This window comes from Anolis carolinensis, unplaced genomic scaffold (assembly GCF_035594765.1).
Source record: "Anolis carolinensis isolate JA03-04 unplaced genomic scaffold, rAnoCar3.1.pri scaffold_7, whole genome shotgun sequence".
In the NCBI taxonomy this organism is placed as follows: domain Eukaryota; kingdom Metazoa; phylum Chordata; class Lepidosauria; order Squamata; family Dactyloidae; genus Anolis; species Anolis carolinensis.
The window spans coordinates 17,078,755-17,097,513 of NW_026943818.1; the positions used below are offsets into that span (position 1 = coordinate 17,078,755).

At 38.1% G+C, this 18,759-nt stretch overlaps 1 protein-coding gene across 2 annotated transcripts; it reads right to left on the minus strand.

Annotated features, from left to right (window-relative positions):
- Nucleotides 1-1,304: 1,304 nt before the first annotated feature.
- rnft1 (ring finger protein, transmembrane 1) lies at nt 1,305-18,275 on the minus strand. 2 transcript variants are annotated; one of them, XM_062959294.1, is made up of 10 exons: nt 18,086-18,275; nt 13,622-13,657; nt 11,761-12,200; nt 9,564-9,640; nt 7,669-7,769; nt 6,162-6,315; nt 4,873-5,031; nt 4,662-4,727; nt 3,292-3,393; nt 1,305-1,988 (listed from the first exon to the last, which is right to left on the minus strand). In XM_062959294.1, exons 1-10 carry the CDS (start codon nt 18,109-18,111, stop codon nt 1,854-1,856), a joined length of 1,296 nt encoding a protein of 431 aa, XP_062815364.1. In that variant the 5' UTR covers nt 18,112-18,275; the 3' UTR covers nt 1,305-1,853. The 2 variants fall into 2 exon arrangements, with proteins under 2 accessions (XP_062815364.1, XP_003227324.3); XM_003227276.4 differs by lacking the exon at nt 13,622-13,657 and having other exon boundaries at nt 18,086-18,243.
- Nucleotides 18,276-18,759: the final 484 nt, after the last annotated feature.

Genomic DNA, 18,759 nt, shown 5'->3' on the forward strand with positions numbered 1-18,759 from the left:
CATGACACTAAATACTGGGATAGGAACTCCGTGGCCCTGCCGAGGTTGAACTACCGTATACTCAAGTATAAGCCGACCCGGATATAAGCCGAGGCACCACATTTTACCACAAAAAAACTGGGTAAACATTGACTCCAGTATAAGCTGAGGGTGGTAAATTTCAGAAATAAAAATAGATACCAATAAAATTACATTAATTGAGGCATCAGTAGGTTAAATGTTTTTGAATATTTACATAAAGCTCAAATTTAAGTAAGACTGTCCAGTTCTGATCAAAATATTATTCTCATCTTCTTCAATGTAAATGAAGAATAATGTGTAATAATACAAGTAATAATAAATAAAGGAATAAATGCAATAATAATAATGAGATCAGAAATAATAAATGTATTATTAATAATAAAAATAGAATAAAATAAATGTAATAGCAATAATAATAGAGAAAAATAATAAATGTAATAGTAGCAATAATAATAGAGAAAAATAATAAATGTAATAATAGCAATAATACAGTAGAGTCTCACTTATCCAACATTCGTTTATCCAACGTTCTGGATTATCCAACACATTTTTATAGTCAATGTTTTCAATATATCGTGATATTTTGGTACTAAATTCGTACATACAGTAATTACTATATAGCATCACTGCGTATTGAACTACTTTTTCTGTCAAATTTGTTGTATAACATGATGTTCTGGTGCTTAATTTGTAAAATCAGAACCTTATTTGATGTTTAATAGGCTTTTCCTTAATCTCTCATTATCCAACATATTTGCTTATCCAACGTTCCGTCGGCCCGTTTACGTTGGATAAGTGAGACTCTACTGTAATTGTAGCAACAATAATAGAGAAAAATAATAAATGCAATAATAATAATAAGATCAGAGTGAAATAATGAATGTATTAATAATAATAAAATAGAGTAAAATAAATGTAATAGTAGCAACAATAATAGAGAAAAATAATAAATGCAATAATAATAATAAGATCAGAGTGAAATAATGAATGTATTAATAATAATAAAATAGAGTAAAATAAATGTAATAGTAGCAACAATAATAGAGAAAAATAATAAATGTAATATTCCAATAATAATAGAGAAAAATAATAAATGTACCATATATTCTCGAGTATAAGCTGACCCAAACATAAGCCAACCAGGATCTTCACCCAAGTATAAGCCAAGGGGGGCTTTTTCGGTCTTTAAAAAAGGGATGAAAAACTAGGCTTATACTCGAGTATATACAGTACATCTCCCATCAGTTCTTACATAAAAGGTATCAATGAAACTCCAGACCAACCAGTTTTCAAGTGTTTAATTTTTTTCATATATCGATTCATATACTGCAGGTTGCTTTTTTAAAAAGATTCATCAAAATAGATTTTTCCTCTTTAGTAAAATTTAGATGGTATGACAAAATACAGTACTTTTCCTTTTTTAAAAATTCAGGCTTAAAAAAGTAGAAAAAGCTTTCTTTCCGGGAGTATGTAATTGAATTCGAGATCAAGAGCAAAGTTCCTTCCATGCTGCTTTCCCAGCTTATAAAATATGCGCGAGTGCACGAATGGCATCAGGAGGAGAAGGAAAAAGAGTAGTTTTGCCGTGAAAAAGAGCAAAGTCTTGCAAAGAAAAGTTGCGTTTAAAGCTTGCAAAATTTCTCAAAATTACACACGGAAAAGCATTTGGAAATTTGAAAATCTATGCTGCATTTTAAAGACTGAAATCCTGTATGGCAATTGAGAAAGCCCTGAGTACGTTATCCCTTCCGTCTTCCACCCTCCTATCAACCGTAAGTGCGTCTTTTCAATGAGTTCACAACGAGAAGCGTGGATCTGGCAGGACCGTCTTTTTAATAGACCTGTAGATGTGCCGAGGTTGCCCCGTCTTTCCACTTGTTGACGTGGTCGCTGATGACCGTCCGACAGAGTGGGCAAGTCTTCTCTCTGTTGAACCACAGCGCTATGCATTCGTCACAGAAGATGTGCTGCAATGAGAGGGAATGCAGAGGTTCATGGCATCCAACAAAATACGTCGGCCTCACATAAATAAGCTGGGAGGTTAAAGGTAAAGGTTCCTCCTGACGTTAAGTCTAGTCATGTCCGACTCTAGGGGTTAGTGCACATCTCAATTTCTAAGCTGAAGAGCTGGCGTTGCCAATAATAATAATAACAACAACAGACAGACAGACTACAAGCAGAGGCATAACACTGTTGCTCAGATGATTCATTGGAATTTGTGCCACAAATACTATCTGCCTGCGACAAGGAACTGGTGGGATGATGATGATGATGATGATGATGATAATAATGAAACAATAGATCCCATCCTCAGCTGCTGCAAGAAGATCGCACAGACAGACTACAAGCAGAGGCATAACACTGTTGCTCAGATGATTCATTGGAATTTGTGCCACAAATACTATCTGCCTGCGACAAGGAACTGGTGGGATGATGATGATGATGATGATGATAATAATGAAACAATAGATCCCATCCTCAGCTGCTGCAAGAAGATCGCACAGACAGACTACAAGCAGAGACATAACACCGTTGCTCAGATGACTCATTGGAACTTGTGCCACAAATACCATCTGCCTGTGACAAAGAACTGGTAGGATCACAAGTCGGAAAAGGTTAGAGAATGAACATGTCAAGCTACTCTGGGACTTCAGACAGACAGAGTTTTGGAGCACAAGACTCCTGACCTCACAATGGTGTTAAAAAACAAAGTATGGATTGTCGATGTTGCAATCCCAGGATTGAGGAGAAACAACTGGAAAAGCTGACACGATATGAGGATTTAAAGATCGAATTGCAAAGACTCTGGCACAAGCCAGTCAAGGTGGTCCCAGTGGTGATCGGCACACTGGGTGCAGTGCCTAAAGACCTTGGCCTGCACTTAAACACAATTGGCGCTGACAAAATCCCCACCTTACTGGGATCTGCATGCATTATTCACCGATACATCACACAGTCCTAGATGCTTGGGAAGTGTCCGATGTGTGATCCAAAACAACAGCCAGCCGAGGGTCTGCTGTGGACTCCTGTTGTGTTTCAAATAATAATAATAATAATAATACATCACACAGTCCTAAACGCTTGGGAAGTATTCGACTTATGATGACATTGTAAGCAAAGGGAAGTGGTTGTTTATCCTCTTTATATCTACTCATCATTTACATTCTTCCTTTTCTACAATCTGACGTCATTTGATATAGGTTAAAAACACACAACAGGGTCCTGCTAAAATGCAGTGAAATTATTTTACATGGCATTATTTTACATTACCTGGCAGATGAGGAGGACGGGTTTGCGGAATTCAGCTTGGCAGATGGCGCAAATGTCCTCGGCCTCTGCGCACTGCCGCTTGCTGGCTGCCGTGCCATAGCTCTGCAAAGGCAGAGAAGGGAGTCAAAGCCACAAGGAAAGAGGCACCGGTTCAACCTGCGTCATGCTTGGGCTTTTAGAAAACTTCCAAAAGGATCACAATACTGTTGGAACTTGATTAGCATTGAACAGCCTTGCAGCTTCAAAACCTGGCTGCTTCCTGCCTAGGGCCGGGCTGTGGTGCAGCTAGTTGCCTCCAACAGACAAAGAGTTCTTTCTCCCACCCTGGAACTTCCACAGATATATAAACCTCACTTGCCTAGCCTCCAACCAACCTCACAACCTCTGAGGATGACTGCCATAGATGTGGGCGAAACGTCAGGAGAGCATGCTTCTGGATCACGGCCATACAGCCCGGAAAACATACAACAACCCTATATGATAGACTTCACAACCTCTGAGGATGCCTGCCATAGATGTGGGCGAAACATCAGGAGAGAATGCTTCTGGAACATGGCCAGACAGCCTGGAAAACATACAACAGCCCTATATGATATACTTCACGTCCTCTGAGGATGCCTGCCATAGATGTGGGCGAAACGTCAGGAGAGCATGCTTCTGGATCACGGCCATTCAGCCCGGAATACATACAACAACCCTATACGATGTACTTCACAACCTCTGAGGATGCCTGCCATAGATGTGGGCTAAACGTCAGGAGAGAATGCTTCTGGAACATGGCTATACAGCCCGGAATACATACAACAACACTATATGATAAACTTCACAACCTCTGAGGATGCCTGCCATAGATGTGGGCGGAATGTCAGGAGAGAATGCTTCTGGATCATGGCTATACAGCCCGGAATACATACAACAACACTATATGATAAACTTCACAACCTCTGAGGATGCCTGCCATAGATGTGGGCGAAATGTCAGGAGAGAATGCTTCTGGATCATGGCCAGACAGCATGGAAAAATCACTGCAACCCAGCGATTCCGGCCATGAAAGCCTTCGAGAACACATCGAAAGTTCCTTCCTCATGTGCCTAGTCTCCAACAGATCTCACGACCTCTGAGGATGCCTGCCATAGATGTGGGCGAAACGTCAGGAGAGAATGCTTCTGGAACATGGCCAGAAAGCCAGGAAAACTCACAGCAACCTGAAGGAACTTTCCTTTGGCCTCCCATACAGCAAGAGGACTCCAGTCTCTTCTCGTAGTCAACTGGAAGATTCTTGAAGCTGCTGCTTCAAATTGTGACAACATGGAAGGAAAATGACTGGAGTGGCGTATCTCACTATTGTTTTCCGAGGACACAATACTCACTGGTTGCGTGCTGCACACCCTGAGGACCCGCCTGAGGTTTTTCAGGCTTCCAAAAAAGCCCAGGAGCTGGAAAATAAAGAAAATATGGCCTGTTTTACATTTCTATCAGCACAGCTCTTTACTTTTTCCCAGAAGACATAATGCAATGCAGCCAAAAGCTGGGCTTGCATCCGTGCATGCCGCCAGCGCCGGGAAGTGAATCATTGTTTACCTTGAGGACAAGATACAGCAAAGCGAGAAGGACTCCCGAGCACCATCCCAGCATACTGTGCAGCTCCCCAAAGCCAACTAGGTACTGGAACCAAACTGGGATCGGGACCACGGTGCGGTAGAACTGGCAGAATTCTTCTAAAAACATATAACAGTAACCCTGAAGAAAGTTTAAAAAAAGAAGAGGTAGAACCATATTTAAATAGGTACAAATTACACGCTCAGAAACAACACAGGATATAGTTGGAGAAATACTGTCTGAGACAAATGAAAAAAATTAAAATAAAATAAAATAAAATGACATGTCCAAAGGTGATGAAGATAGAAACCCGCCGGCCAACATGTTGCTTTTCCCAACCGGAGAGTTTTTAGCACAGGGCCATGTGTTGTAGGAGTTGAAGTCCAAAATAATAAATAATAATAATAATAATAATAATAATAATAATAATAAAACTTAATTTATACCCTGCCACCATCTCCCCATGGGGACTCAGGGCGGCTCACAATGTTACAAAAGTAACAGCGCAAATACATGAATAATATACACAGTTAAAACACAAGAAGATGATAAAACAGAAGTTAAAGGTTTATACAACAGTAATAATATCAAACAACCACCAATGCAAAACACCCGGAGGGCCAAAGTTTGCCCATGCCTGAGCTAGCATATATAATACAGCAACGCTTACATTCTCCATTTGGTCAAATACTTTCCACTGCTAATTACAGGTAAAGTTTCCCCTGACATTAATAATAATAATAATATTAACAACAACAACAACAACTTTATTCTTATACCCCGCCCCATCTCCCCAAAGGGACTCAGGGCGGCTTACATGGGGCCAAGCCCGGACACAACAATATAAAAGCAAAACAATAAAACAGATCAATCAGCAATAAAACATCAACAATGATAAAAACAGTCATAAAAAGTCACATACAGAAATAAAATAAGTCCAGTCGTGTCCGACTCTGGGGGTTGGTGCTCATCTCTATTTCTAAACCAAAGAGCCGGCGTTGTCCGTAGACACCTCCAAGGTCATGACTGCATGGAACACCTTTACCTTCCCACCAGAGCAGTACCTATTGATCTACTCACATTGGCATGTTTTCAAGCTGCTAGGTTGGCAGGAGCTGGGGCTAACAGCGGGCGCTCGTTCCGCTCCCTGGATTCGAACCTGGGACCTTTTGGTCCGCAAGTGCAGCAGCTCAGCGCTTTAACACACTGTGCCACCACGGGCCCCCGACAAGTGTGAGTAAGCTTATTTTCTAGGAAATGGATTCTCTTACCTTGGATTTAAAAGACATGATAAAAGAAGGCAGCAGGAGAACGATGCACTTGAAGCTCATGAACAGGAACTTCAGAACAAAGTCTGTGATGCCCACAATCCAAAGGACTTCCCAGAAGCTCATAAAAACCACATTTGGACTTAAAAAGATCAAGCTGAAAAACAAGAACAAGCGTTTCAGGTGGAACACAGACATACTCTTTCAAACGTGGATCGCAAACTCTGACTTAATTTAATTTAATTTAATTTAAGATAAGACTGTCCAACTCATTAAATCATTATTCTCATCTTCTTCAATGTAAATTCCCTTATGTATCCTTTTAATAATAATAGAGTAAAATAATAAATGTACCGTATATACTCGAGTATAAGCCGACCCGAATATAAGCCGAGGCACCTAATTTTATCACAAGAAAACTGGGAAAACATTGACTCCAGTATAAGCCGAGGGTGGTAAATTTCAGAAATAAAAATAGAAACCAATACAATTACATTAATCGAGGCATCGGTAGGTTAAATGTTTTTGAATATTTACATAAAATTCTAACTTAAGATAAGACTGTCCAACTCATTAAATCATTATTCTCATCTTCTTCAATGTAAATGCCCTTATGTATCCTTTTAATAATAACAGAGTAAAATAATACATGTAATAATAATAATAAATGCAGGAAAATAATACATTAATAATAAATAGAGTAAAATAATAAATGCAATAATAATAATAAGATCAGAGTGAAATAATAAATGTATTAATAATAATAAAAATAAAAATACAGTAAAATAAATGTAATAGTAGCAACAATAATAGACAAAAATAATAAATGTAATAATACCAACAATAATAGAGAAATATAATAAATGTAACAATTCCAACAATAATAGAGAAAAATAATAAATGTAACAATACCAACAATAGAGAAAAATAATAAATGTAACAATACCAACAATAATAGAGAAAAATAATAAATGTAACAATACCAACAATAATGGAGAAAAAATAATAAATGTACCATATAATCTCGAGTATAAGCTGACCCAAATATAAGCCAACCAGGACCCTTACCCGAGTATAAGCCGAGGGGGGCTTTTTCAGTCTTAAAAAAGGGCTGAAAAACTAGGCTTATACTCGAGTATATACAGTAATAATAATAATATCTGAGTGAAATAATAAACGTATTAGTAATAATAAAAATAGAGTAAATAAATGTAATACTAATAATAATAATAGTAAAATAATAAATGTGATAATACCAATAAAAATAGAGAAAAATAATAAATGTACCATATATACTCGAGTGTAAGCAAGCCAGGACCCTCACCCGAGTATAAGCCGAGAGGGGCTTTTTCAGTCCTAAAAAAAGGCTGAAAAACTAGGCTTATACTCGAGTATATACAGTAATAACAATAATAATACCCGAGTGAAATAATAAATGTATTAATAATAATAAAAATAGAGTAAATAAATGTAAATAAATGTGTTCTTTGCACCCGGGCCCAATCCTTACCTGTAATGAAGGCATTGGTAGTAAAATGTGTAATAAATGAGGAGGGACGATCCCACGAGAAACGACAATAACCACACACATTGCAACCGGGAATGCCTTTCCTGCAAATCAGAAGAGAATGAAATTGGCACCGTTTGCTTAGTGGAATCCAGGGGAATATATATATATATATATATATATATATATATATATATATCTCAGAGAACGTTGGCTAGGGCAATTTGAGTAGAACTATCTATATACGGTATATACTCGAGTATAAGCCGACCCGAATATAAGCCGAGGCATCTAATTTTACCACAACAAAACTGGGAAAACGTTGACTCCAGTATAAGCCGAGATACCAATAAAATTATCATATATACTTGAGTATAAGCCGAGCTGAATATAAGCTGAGGCACCTAATTTTACCACAACAAAACTGGGAAAACGTTGACTCCAGTATAAGCCGAAAGTGGTAAATTTCAAAAATAAAAATAGAGACCAATAAAATGACATTAATTGAGTCATCAGGAGGTTAAATGTTTTTGAATATTTACATAAAGCTCAGATTTAAGATAAGACTGTCCAATTCTGATCAAATCATTATTCTCATCTTCTATAATGTAAATGTGCTTATGTATCCTTTTAACAATAATAGAGTAAAATAATACATGTAATAATAATATTCTCATCTTCTTCAATGTCAATGTGCTTATGTATCCTTTTCATAATAATAGAATAAAATAATACATGTAATGATAATAATAAATAAATACAGGAAAATGATAAATGTAATAATAAATATAGTAAAATAATATATATAATAATAATAAGATCAGAGTGAAATAATAAATGTAATAATAAAAAATAGAGTAAAATAAATGTAATAGTAGCAGCAATAATAGAGAAAAATAATAAATGTAATACAGTAGAGTTTCACTTATCCAACATTCGCTTATCCAAAGTTCTGGATTATCCAATGCATTTTTGTAGTCAACGTTTTCAATACATTGTGATATTTTGGTGCTAAATTCATAAATACAGTAATTACTACATAGCATTACTCCGTATTGAACTACTTTTTCTGCCAAATTTGTTGTATAACATGATGTTTTGGTGCTTAATTTGTAAAATCATAACCTAATTTGATGTTTAATAGACTTTTCCTTGATCCCTCATTATCCAACATATTCGCTTATCCAACGTTCTGCCGGCCCATTTATGTTGGATAAGTGAGACTCTACTGTAATACCAATAATAATAGAGAAAAATAATAAATGTAATCATACCAATAATAATAGAGAAAAATAATAAATGTACCATATATTCTCGAGTATAAGCTGACCCACATATAAGCCAACCAGGACCTTCACCCGAGTATAAGCCGAGGGGGGCTTTTTCAGTTTTTAAAAAAGGCTTATACTCGAGTATATACAGTACATAAAAACGTAATGTGCGTTTTCCCCATGGAGTAAACAACAAAACCACTGGGCCAAATCACACCAAATTTGGCCACAAAAGACATAGTCGTCCAATCTATGGCTTTCAATTAAAAAAAACTTAGAAAAATAAAGTTCAAATTACTTCTAGTTCACCCTACAGCCATAAAACATAAAAAAATAAAACATTTTCAGGGGAAGAAAATAAAACTAAAATAAAGTGGGAGGCAAAAAGAAAAACCAAGGTGCTAATAGTGAAATCGTTCTCCGAGTACAGATGCAACTGCGGCCAAAACGGCATAGCTTGCTACTTCATTAATTTCTTAATTAAAGAGCAATTATTAAGTAAGACCTTGAAGTCTCGTCTCATGCTGCAATGGAAATTAATACTGCATTCTCCATTTCTATCCATCTTGTGGTGGATGTGAAGTTTTTAAAATACTTACAACCTCAACTGGAGAGGTCAATACTTACTCTTAGGAAAACCTGATTTACAATGCTTTTGTTTGCATACATAAAGGTTGTGAGCAGCCCAATTCCCAGAGAAATGCCTATTGGGAAAAAAGGGTCAATTATAAAAGCAAAAAAAAAAGGGAGAAAAGAACAAAATAATGCACTGAACGGAATGGTTTAAAAAGAAGGCAAAAATCAAGAGGGACGCATGCAGAAATATTAATAATAACGCACATATTTTAAGACAAAAGAACAAAAATGACTATATAATAATAACAACGGGCAGCATCACACCACGCTGCCACAAATACATCTGACAAAGAAGCCTTATGAAAGCATCTCAATTAATATTCAAGGAATTAAATAATTGGACAACGAGTTTCACTGGATCCCTCCACAGCATCAATTTCAATAGCTGAATATTGTTTTTGTCTTGGACAAGTTTTCAGAAATTGGTTCTTTATAGCGAAAAGGATTTTGATAATTTTTTGCAATCTTGAGCTATCTGCAGACATTGCTTTTTAACGGATACATTGCAAATGTACTAATCATTAATCAATAATAATAATAATAATAATAATAATAATAATAATTGGAAAATACATCACACAGCCCTAGACAGACACTTGGGAAGTGTTCGACTTGTGATTTTGTGATACGAAATCCAGCATGTCTATCTTGTTTGCTGTGTCATACAATAATAATAATAACAATAATAATAATAATAATAATAATAATAATAATAATAATAATAATACATCACACAGTCCTAGACACTTGGGAAGTGTTTGACTTGTGATTTTGTGATACGAAATCCAGCGTATCTATCTTGTTTGCTGTGTCATACAATAATAATAATAACAATAATAATAATAATAATAATAATTGGAAAATACATCACACAGTCCTAGACACTTGGGAAGTGTTCGACTTGTGATTTTGTGATAGGAAATCCAGCATATCTATCTTGTTTGCATTGTCATACAATAATAATAATAATAATAATAATAATAATTGGAAAATACATCACACAGTCCTAGACACTTGGGAAATGTTCGACTTGTGATTTTGTGATACGAAATCCAGCATATCTATCTTGTTTGCTGTGTCATACAATAATAATAATAATAATAATAATAGGAAAATACATCACACAGTCCTAGACACTTGGGAAGTGTTCGACTTGTGATTTTGTGATACGAAATCCAGCATATCTATCTTGTTTGCTGTGTCATACAATAATAACAACAACAATAATAATAATAATAATAATAATAATAATTGGAAAATACATCACACAGTCCTAGACACTTGGGAAGTGTTCAACTTGTGATTTTGTGATATGAAATCCAGCATATCTATCTTGTTTGCTGTGTCATGATATAATAATAATAATAATAATAATAATAATAATAATAATAATAATAATAAATTACTATGAATACACTTTATTTATAGTCTGCCCTATCTCCCCGAGGGGACTCAGGGCGGACTTCAACATGCAAAAAAAGCCAAACATTCAATGGCTCAATACATTCAAGTGGACATTTCCAACTTCTGGTTGTAGAAACTATGTCCATTCAACATTAAATCAATGCAGGTTGAGAGCATAGGCCCAGTTTTAGTGAGGGGAAAACCACACTTACTGAAGACTTCCAAGAAAGTAATTCTGTACATGCATCTTGTTTCAATATTTAAAAACGACGAACAAGGAAAATATATACCCCATTGGGACACTATATGAATTAATTACATGCCTAGTCTGGATCAGAGATGAATGTTCATTGTAATTTCAATTTAAACCTCACTGCAATGGAGAGCCAGAAACTATTATTTGGCTTGTAAACAGCAAGTTAAACTAGGTTTCTGTTTATGCCTCAATTCTGTAAGGAGACACAGGAAGTGGTACTGAGACTGACATTCAGCCACCTGGGTATTTCAGCTATTAATTTGTTTTAAAAATACGTTTCTAGCCTTCAAGGCAGCGGGAACAGGTTTGAATGCCTGTAGGAAACGCCTGGTAACGTCTCAGAAACCGGAAATATGGCTAAATGAAATCTCAAAAATTTAGGGAAATGGCAAGATGTTTCAGCAATATGTACAACTTCTCCGCCTTAAGGAAACGGGGAATTAATACACAAATATCAGTTGCTTTTCTATCATCCTGAATCCTAATAAATGCAATGTATCCCGTGCCCAGTAAAACCGTGCACTCTACCAGTTAAGTGTTGCGTGAGAAGTTTGATGGACAGGATCAAGAGGTACGGGAGGCTCTTGTACAGCCACTGGAGGAGATATCGGAATTCCGAGAAAGAGCTGCCATTTTGTTCCTCCAAATCTGGGCCGCCGCCGCCGCCGCCGCCTTGGGTGTCCCGCACATCGCTGTGGGAATGAGGACGGCTCTGGGATCCCAGCCGCGGGTGATGCCTGGAGGCCACATTCTCTCCCGTCTCTCCATGAACCGAGCCCAGCTGGATATGAACATCCCCGATGTGTTGGCAAGAACCTTCTCCTGGCAAGGCTGCGGCATGCGTGCTCTGGGAGGACGTGGTGCCATCGCCGTTTACAGACGCACCGTGCCGGTTATTAGCGTTGGGCTGCATGGCATCTAGCTGGTGACGACCTGCTCCCAATTCCTGAGTTGTGGTGTGCTGATCCCTAAAAGGAACGAGACGTGTTTAGAAAGGTGGACTGAGCCCTGCAGAAGGAGGAAGCTCTCTCGGATGTCACAAAAGGGTAGGAAATTATACTCAAAACAGTCATGCAGTTCTAGACCTCGTCAACTTCATAGGAAGTACAGTAGAGTCCCGCTTATTCGACTTCCACTCATCCGACAGACCGTATTATTGGTATTATCACTCGCTCACCTGGCCCGGTGAGTGAGTGAGTGAGCGAGGGAGGGACGGAGGGCCTTTGCCTCCCGTCTTCGCTCACTCACTCACTCACTCACTGGACTGGGTCCTGGTTCTTCCGTTTTCTGCCGAGACCCGGCTCGGTGAGTGAGCGAGGGAGGGAGGGCCTTTGCCTCCCGTCTTTGCTCACTCACTCACTCACTCACTGGGCTGGGTCCTGGTTCTACCATTGCTGCCAGGACCCGGCCTAGTGAGTGAGTGAGGGAGGGAGGTTCTTTGCCTCCCATCTTCACTCACTCTCTCACTGGGCTGGTTCCTGGTTCTACTGTTGCTGCCGGGACCCGGCCCGGTGAGTGAGTGAGGGCCTTTGCTGCCTGTCCTCACTCACTCGCTGGCTGGGTCCTGGTTCTGCCGCTACTGCCAGGACCCGGCCTGGTGAGTGAGTGAGCGAGCAAGGGAGGGAAGGCCTTTGCCACCCTTCTTTGCTCACCCGCCCTCACTCACTCACTCATTCACTCACTCACTCACTGGGCTGGGTCCTGGTTCTGCTATTGTTACCGGGACCCGGCCCGGTGAGTGAGCCAATGACCGAGGGAGGGTGGACTCTTGGCCTTTGGTTTATTCTGATTTAGTATTGCTACTTCCAGGATATTTGCCAAAGCCTTTCTACTCAGCTTAAGCCAGTGATGGCCAACCTATGACACGCGTGTCAACACTGACACGCCTAGCCATTTTTGCTGACACGCTGCCGCATGCAGATTGATTGGATGACTATATATTTTGTGGCCAAATTTGGTGTGATTTGGTCCAGTGGTTTTGTTGTTTACTCCATGGGAATTATGCACATTACATTTTTATATATATTATATATAATATTCTATTATTCTATTATTATTGTAGTATATTATTATATTATTACTATTATATTATTATTATATTACTCATTATTCCTGACTACATTGAAACTACAGTAGAGAGAAATCAGCGTGGAAACTGCAAGAGGTACCATAGATTGTTGTACATGGAAATAATGGTAGTAAATAATTTTTGATTTATTAAATACAGTTATATATTACAATTATATATTTTTGTTATTTAAACTATATATATTGTGAAATTATGGGGTTTTTTTCTCGAAGTGACACACCACTCAAGTCATGATGAATTTTGACACACCAAGTGCAAAAGGTTGCCCATCATTAGCCTAAGCCATTTAGAATATCTTACCCAAAAACTTGACTTCTGTATAAACTGCTATGGAACCTATGAACAGATGTGTTAAAAAAAATTAATCTCACTAGATGATTCAGCTTCCAAAATGTTCAGAAGACAGATGGTGGCTTCACAAGCTGCATGAAGGTGGTTAAAATATTATCCTTATTCATGAACAGTTGGACAGAGAGAAAGCTCTTGGTTAATATTCAAGCTCTAAATGCGACCAAATATCTATTATTAAAAACATCCTGCAAAACCATGCAGGAAGTGGCAGATGGCAAGTTTCACCAAGAGAATTCTTTTAATTCTCTCATTTGAGTCCTCACCAGGGACTGTCTTGCGACAGCCTTTGAATCTTAACTATTCATTTGGAGATGAAATTCTGGAAAGTGACTCCCAGATTTGAAAGGCCAATTAAATAAAATGTAGTTTCCTGTCACTTATCCTAGAATTGATGGGAACCTGCTGTTAGAGGCACAGAGATCTTTATATTGACAGGTAGAGCCAGTCATATAATCCAAAAGAGACAGTCATATAAAATGCAATAGGCAAAATAAGCCAGAGTTCAGTAGCAGGAATCCAAAAATGCTCTCCAAGGTAAATCCTCCAAAGGTACATAAGCATAGACAAGAACATTAAACAATACAAGAACCAAGAACTTGGTAACATGAACAAATTGAATCCCTGATAGCAATGTTGCCTCTTCTGAGAGGCTTGAAGCCAAATTACCCATATACACTCGAGTATAAGCCGACCCGAATATAAGCCGAGGCACCTAATTTTACCACAAAAAAACTGGGAAAATATTGAGTATAAGCCGAGAGTGGTAAATTTCAGAAATAAAAATAGATACCAATAAAATTACATTAATTGAGGCATCAGTAGGTTAAATGCTTTCGAATATTTACATAAAGCTCAAATTTAAGATAAGACTCTCCGACTCTGATCAAATCATTATTCTCATCTCCTTCAATGTAAATGAGCTTATGTATCCTTTTAATAATAATAGAATAAAATAAGACATGTAATAATAATAATTAATACAGGAAAATAATGCATGTAATAATAAATAGAGTAAAATAATAAATGTAATAATAATATCACTCTGATATTATTGTTATTGCATTTATTATTTTACTCTATTTATTATTACTATTACATGTATTATTTTACTCTATTATTATTAAAAGGATACATAAGCACATTTACATTGAAGACAATGAGAATAATGATTTGATCAGAGTTGGACAGTCTTATCTATGTAAATATTCAAAAACATTTAACCTGTTGATGCCTCAATTAATGTAATTTTATTGGTATCTATTTTTATTTCTGAAATTTACCACTCTCAGCTTATACTGGAGTCAATGTTTTCCCAGGTTTTTGTGGTAAAATTAGGTGCCTCGGCTTATATTCGGGTCGGCTTATACTCAAGTATATACAGTAATCTAATATTGCCTACCTTGCAGAAGCGTTGTAAGGATCAACATGGGAGCAACAGAGAATGTGACCGCTTTGGAGCAGGGAAGGAATAACATGCATTATAATCTGGAAGTAAATACTGAATTCCTGAACCCGAGAATCTTCCTTCTGTTGGAAAGCTGGAAGCACTCAAGGTAAGAAAAAATACTATTATCATTCGGTATCTGACCAGTGATCAAATGCCACATCCTTTCAACCAAAGCAGTGAAATTGAAATTAATTTCTATGCCAAGCACAGCATGGAAATAAAACCCAAGAATTCGATGGGGTCACCATAAGTCAATTTATTACTTGTAGGCACACAAACATGAACAAGGAAGCCTATCCGACTTTCTCATTTGTCCAGATTGTGAGACAGCCATAATAATAATGTCTCTGAGCAGGTACAGAGGGCATCCAGATCCTGACTAGACAATACGTTGTATTGCTTTTACTGCTTTTAGACAATTTAGAAGTAAACCAAAGAAACCCCCTTATTTTTTATCTTTTTGTTAGAAAAAAAAGAGAAGCTTTGTTGCTTTTCTTGAAGGTCTTCTTCTGGTTTTTAGAGGCAGAAACCGGTTGTGTGTGTTTGTTTATAAACGCCGAGAAGAAAGTCGAAAGCCATAATTTAAATGTGCTGATGCGCTTCCTTTTCCAAATCCGTGTCATTTCTGTCCTTTAATTACTGAGTCTAATCCAAAATACTCCAAAAATTCATATTGTGGCTGAGAGAGTGACACCTTGTGTTCCGAGTGCAACTCAACATTGCTTTGTGTGTAAATCTATTCAAAAATACTCCGTATAAAATGCCTCCAAGGCTATCATTTTAATAACTTGGGTCCCACTCCCAAAAGGTTATTGTTGTTATTATTATTATCACCATCACACAATTTTATTCCAAATGAAATGCAAAGATATCTCATTAACAGAAAATGAATTGAATGTTTAGACGGGTCCCTATTATTATTATTATTATTATTATTACTATTACTGTTATTATTAGCCCACTCATTTCAAATGAGAGGCAAATATATGTCAGTAACAGTTTAGGCTGGGGCCTCATTTCCATGATATTATTATTATTATTATTATCATTATTATTATTATTATTATTAAAGATAAATGTTTTCCCTTAACTCTAGTCGTGACCACCTCTGGGGGTTGCTGCTCATCTCCATTTCTAAGCCAAAGAGCCGGCATTGTCCGTAGACACCTCCTAGGTCATGTGGCCATAGGCATGACTACATGGAGCACTGTTACCTTCCCGCTGGAGCAGTACCTATTGATCTACTCACATTTGCATGTTTTCGAAGCTGGGGCTAACAGCGGGAGCTAACTCCGCTCCCTGGATTCGAACCAGTGACCTTTCGGTCAGCAAGTTCAGCAGCTCAGTGGTTCAACCTGCTGTGCCACCGGGGGCTCCTTTTATTATTATTATAATTATTATGCTTTTCTCCTGAATGAGATCTTAAGGTATCTCATTAACAGAAATTAATTGGGTGTTTAGACTTGGGTCCCAATTATTATAATTATGATGTTGAAGGCTTTTACGACCGGAATCACTGGGATGCTGGGAGACAGGAAACAATCGGGGCCAGCTAACACCTCCAAACAAAGGATTCCCCCAGGCAGGAAGCAGCCAGACCTTGAAGCTGAAAGGCTACCGATTGCTAATCAAGCTGGCCAAGGGCAACATTGACATTTGCTTCCAACAAACAAGAGTTCTTTCTCCCACCCTGGACATCATTCCACAGATATATACTGCAAACCCCACTTGCCTAGTTTCCAACAGACCTCACAGCCTCTGAGGATATCTGCCATAGATAGATGTAGGTGAAACGTCAGGAGAGAATGCTTCTGGAACATGGCCATACAGCCCGAAACTCACAGCAACCCAGTGATTATCTGTTATCACTAATAATAATAATAATAATAATAATAATAATAATAATATGAAAGATAACCCACTTATCTTTCGCCCACATCTATGGCATAATAATAATAATAATAATAATAATAATAATAATAATAATAATAATATCATGAAAGATAACCCACTGCTATCTTTCACCCACATCTATGGCATAATAATAATAATAATAATAATATCATGAAAGATAACCCACTGTTATCTTTCGCCCACATCTATGGCATAATAATAATAATATCATGAAAGATAACCCACTTATCTTTCACCCACATCTATGGAATAATAATAATAATAATAATAATAATATCATGAAAGATAACCCACTGTTATCTTTCGCCCACATCTATGGCATAATAATAATAATATCATGAAAGATAACCCACTTATCTTTCACCCACATCTATGGCATAATAATAATAATATCATGAAAGATAACCCACTTATCTTTCACCCACATCTATGGAATAATAATAATAATATCATGAAAGATAACCCACTGTTATCTTTCACCCACATCTATGGCATAATAATAATAATAATAATAATAATAATAATAATAATAATAATAATATCATGAAAGATAACCCACTGTTATCTTTCGCCCACATCTGTGGCAGGCATCCTCGGAGGTTGTGATGCCTTGGGTGGGAGAGAGTAAGAACTCATCTGCCTGAGGCAAGTGTGAATGTTGCCATTGGCCACCTTGATTAGCACTGAATGGCCTTGCAGATTCAAAGTCTGGCTGCTTCCTGCCTGGGGGGATCCCAGTACCTATAATTCCCGTGTTGGAAGCTGATTGTTTCCTGTCTGGGATATAAACCCCACTTGCCTAGTTTCCAACAGACCTCACAACCTCTGAGGAGGCCTGCCACAGATGCGGGCGAAACGTCAGGAGAGAATGCTTCCGGAACATGGCCAGATAGCCCAAACTACAGCAAACCAAGGAAGCTTTCGAGAACGCATTATGATCATTCTACTGCCTGGGCCGCAAAGAGTGTTCCGATCAGGCCCAATCCAGCCATTGTCGTAGTTTCTTTCCCCAGAAGGCCTAGGCCTCGCGAGGACAAGAGGGAATCCGGTACCTGTCATGGCGCGGGCGGCACTTCATGGCGAGGCCGTCTCCCTGGGCCTCGCCTCGGCCTCCATGGCTTCCTTCTCCCGCGACGCAAAGCCGCTCCGGAGGCGAGGAGGCGAGGCCGCGGACGCGAAGGAGGAGCCAGTCCAGGCCGCGAGCAGGCCTCGAGCCCCGCGTTGCCACGGCGACGGAAGAGAGCTAGGCCTCAGCCTGGCCTGGAGTTGTTTGGTCGCCATGGCGACGAGAAGGCCTCCATACCGTGGCCTTTATTTCCCTCAAGAAACCCGAAGTCAAAGCAGGATAGAACAGCAAAATAACAACATTTGAGTCATATATATCATTCAGTCTGGCTCATAATGTACTGATTATCAATATCTACATTTCCGGGCCATGTTCCAGAAGCATTCTCTCCTGACGTTTCGCCCACATTTATGGCAGGCAGCCTCAGAAGTTGTGAGATTTGTTGAAAACCAGGCAAGTGGAGTATATATATATTTCTATGCTAGCTTGGGTTATGTGAAAAGGGACTTGTTTGTTTTTGGATGTTAGGTCATATCACTTTGGTCATATAGTAGAGTCTCACTTATCCAACAGAAACAGGCCGGCAGAACGTTGGATAAGCGAATATCTTGGATAATAAGGAGAGATTAAGAAAAAGCCTATTAAATATTAAATTAGGTT

Coding starts and splice junctions, on each gene's coding strand:
- rnft1 (XM_062959294.1), bottom strand. CDS start 18,111: ATGAAGTGCCGCCCGCGCCATGACAG. Junction 7,770..9,563: donor TAAATCAGGTTTTCCTAAGA/GTAAGTATTGAC, acceptor TCTGATTTGCAG/GAAAGGCATTCCCGGTTGCA. Junction 5,032..6,161: donor TCATGTCTTTTAAATCCAAG/GTAAGAGAATCC, acceptor AACTTTCTTCAG/GGTTACTGTTATATGTTTTT.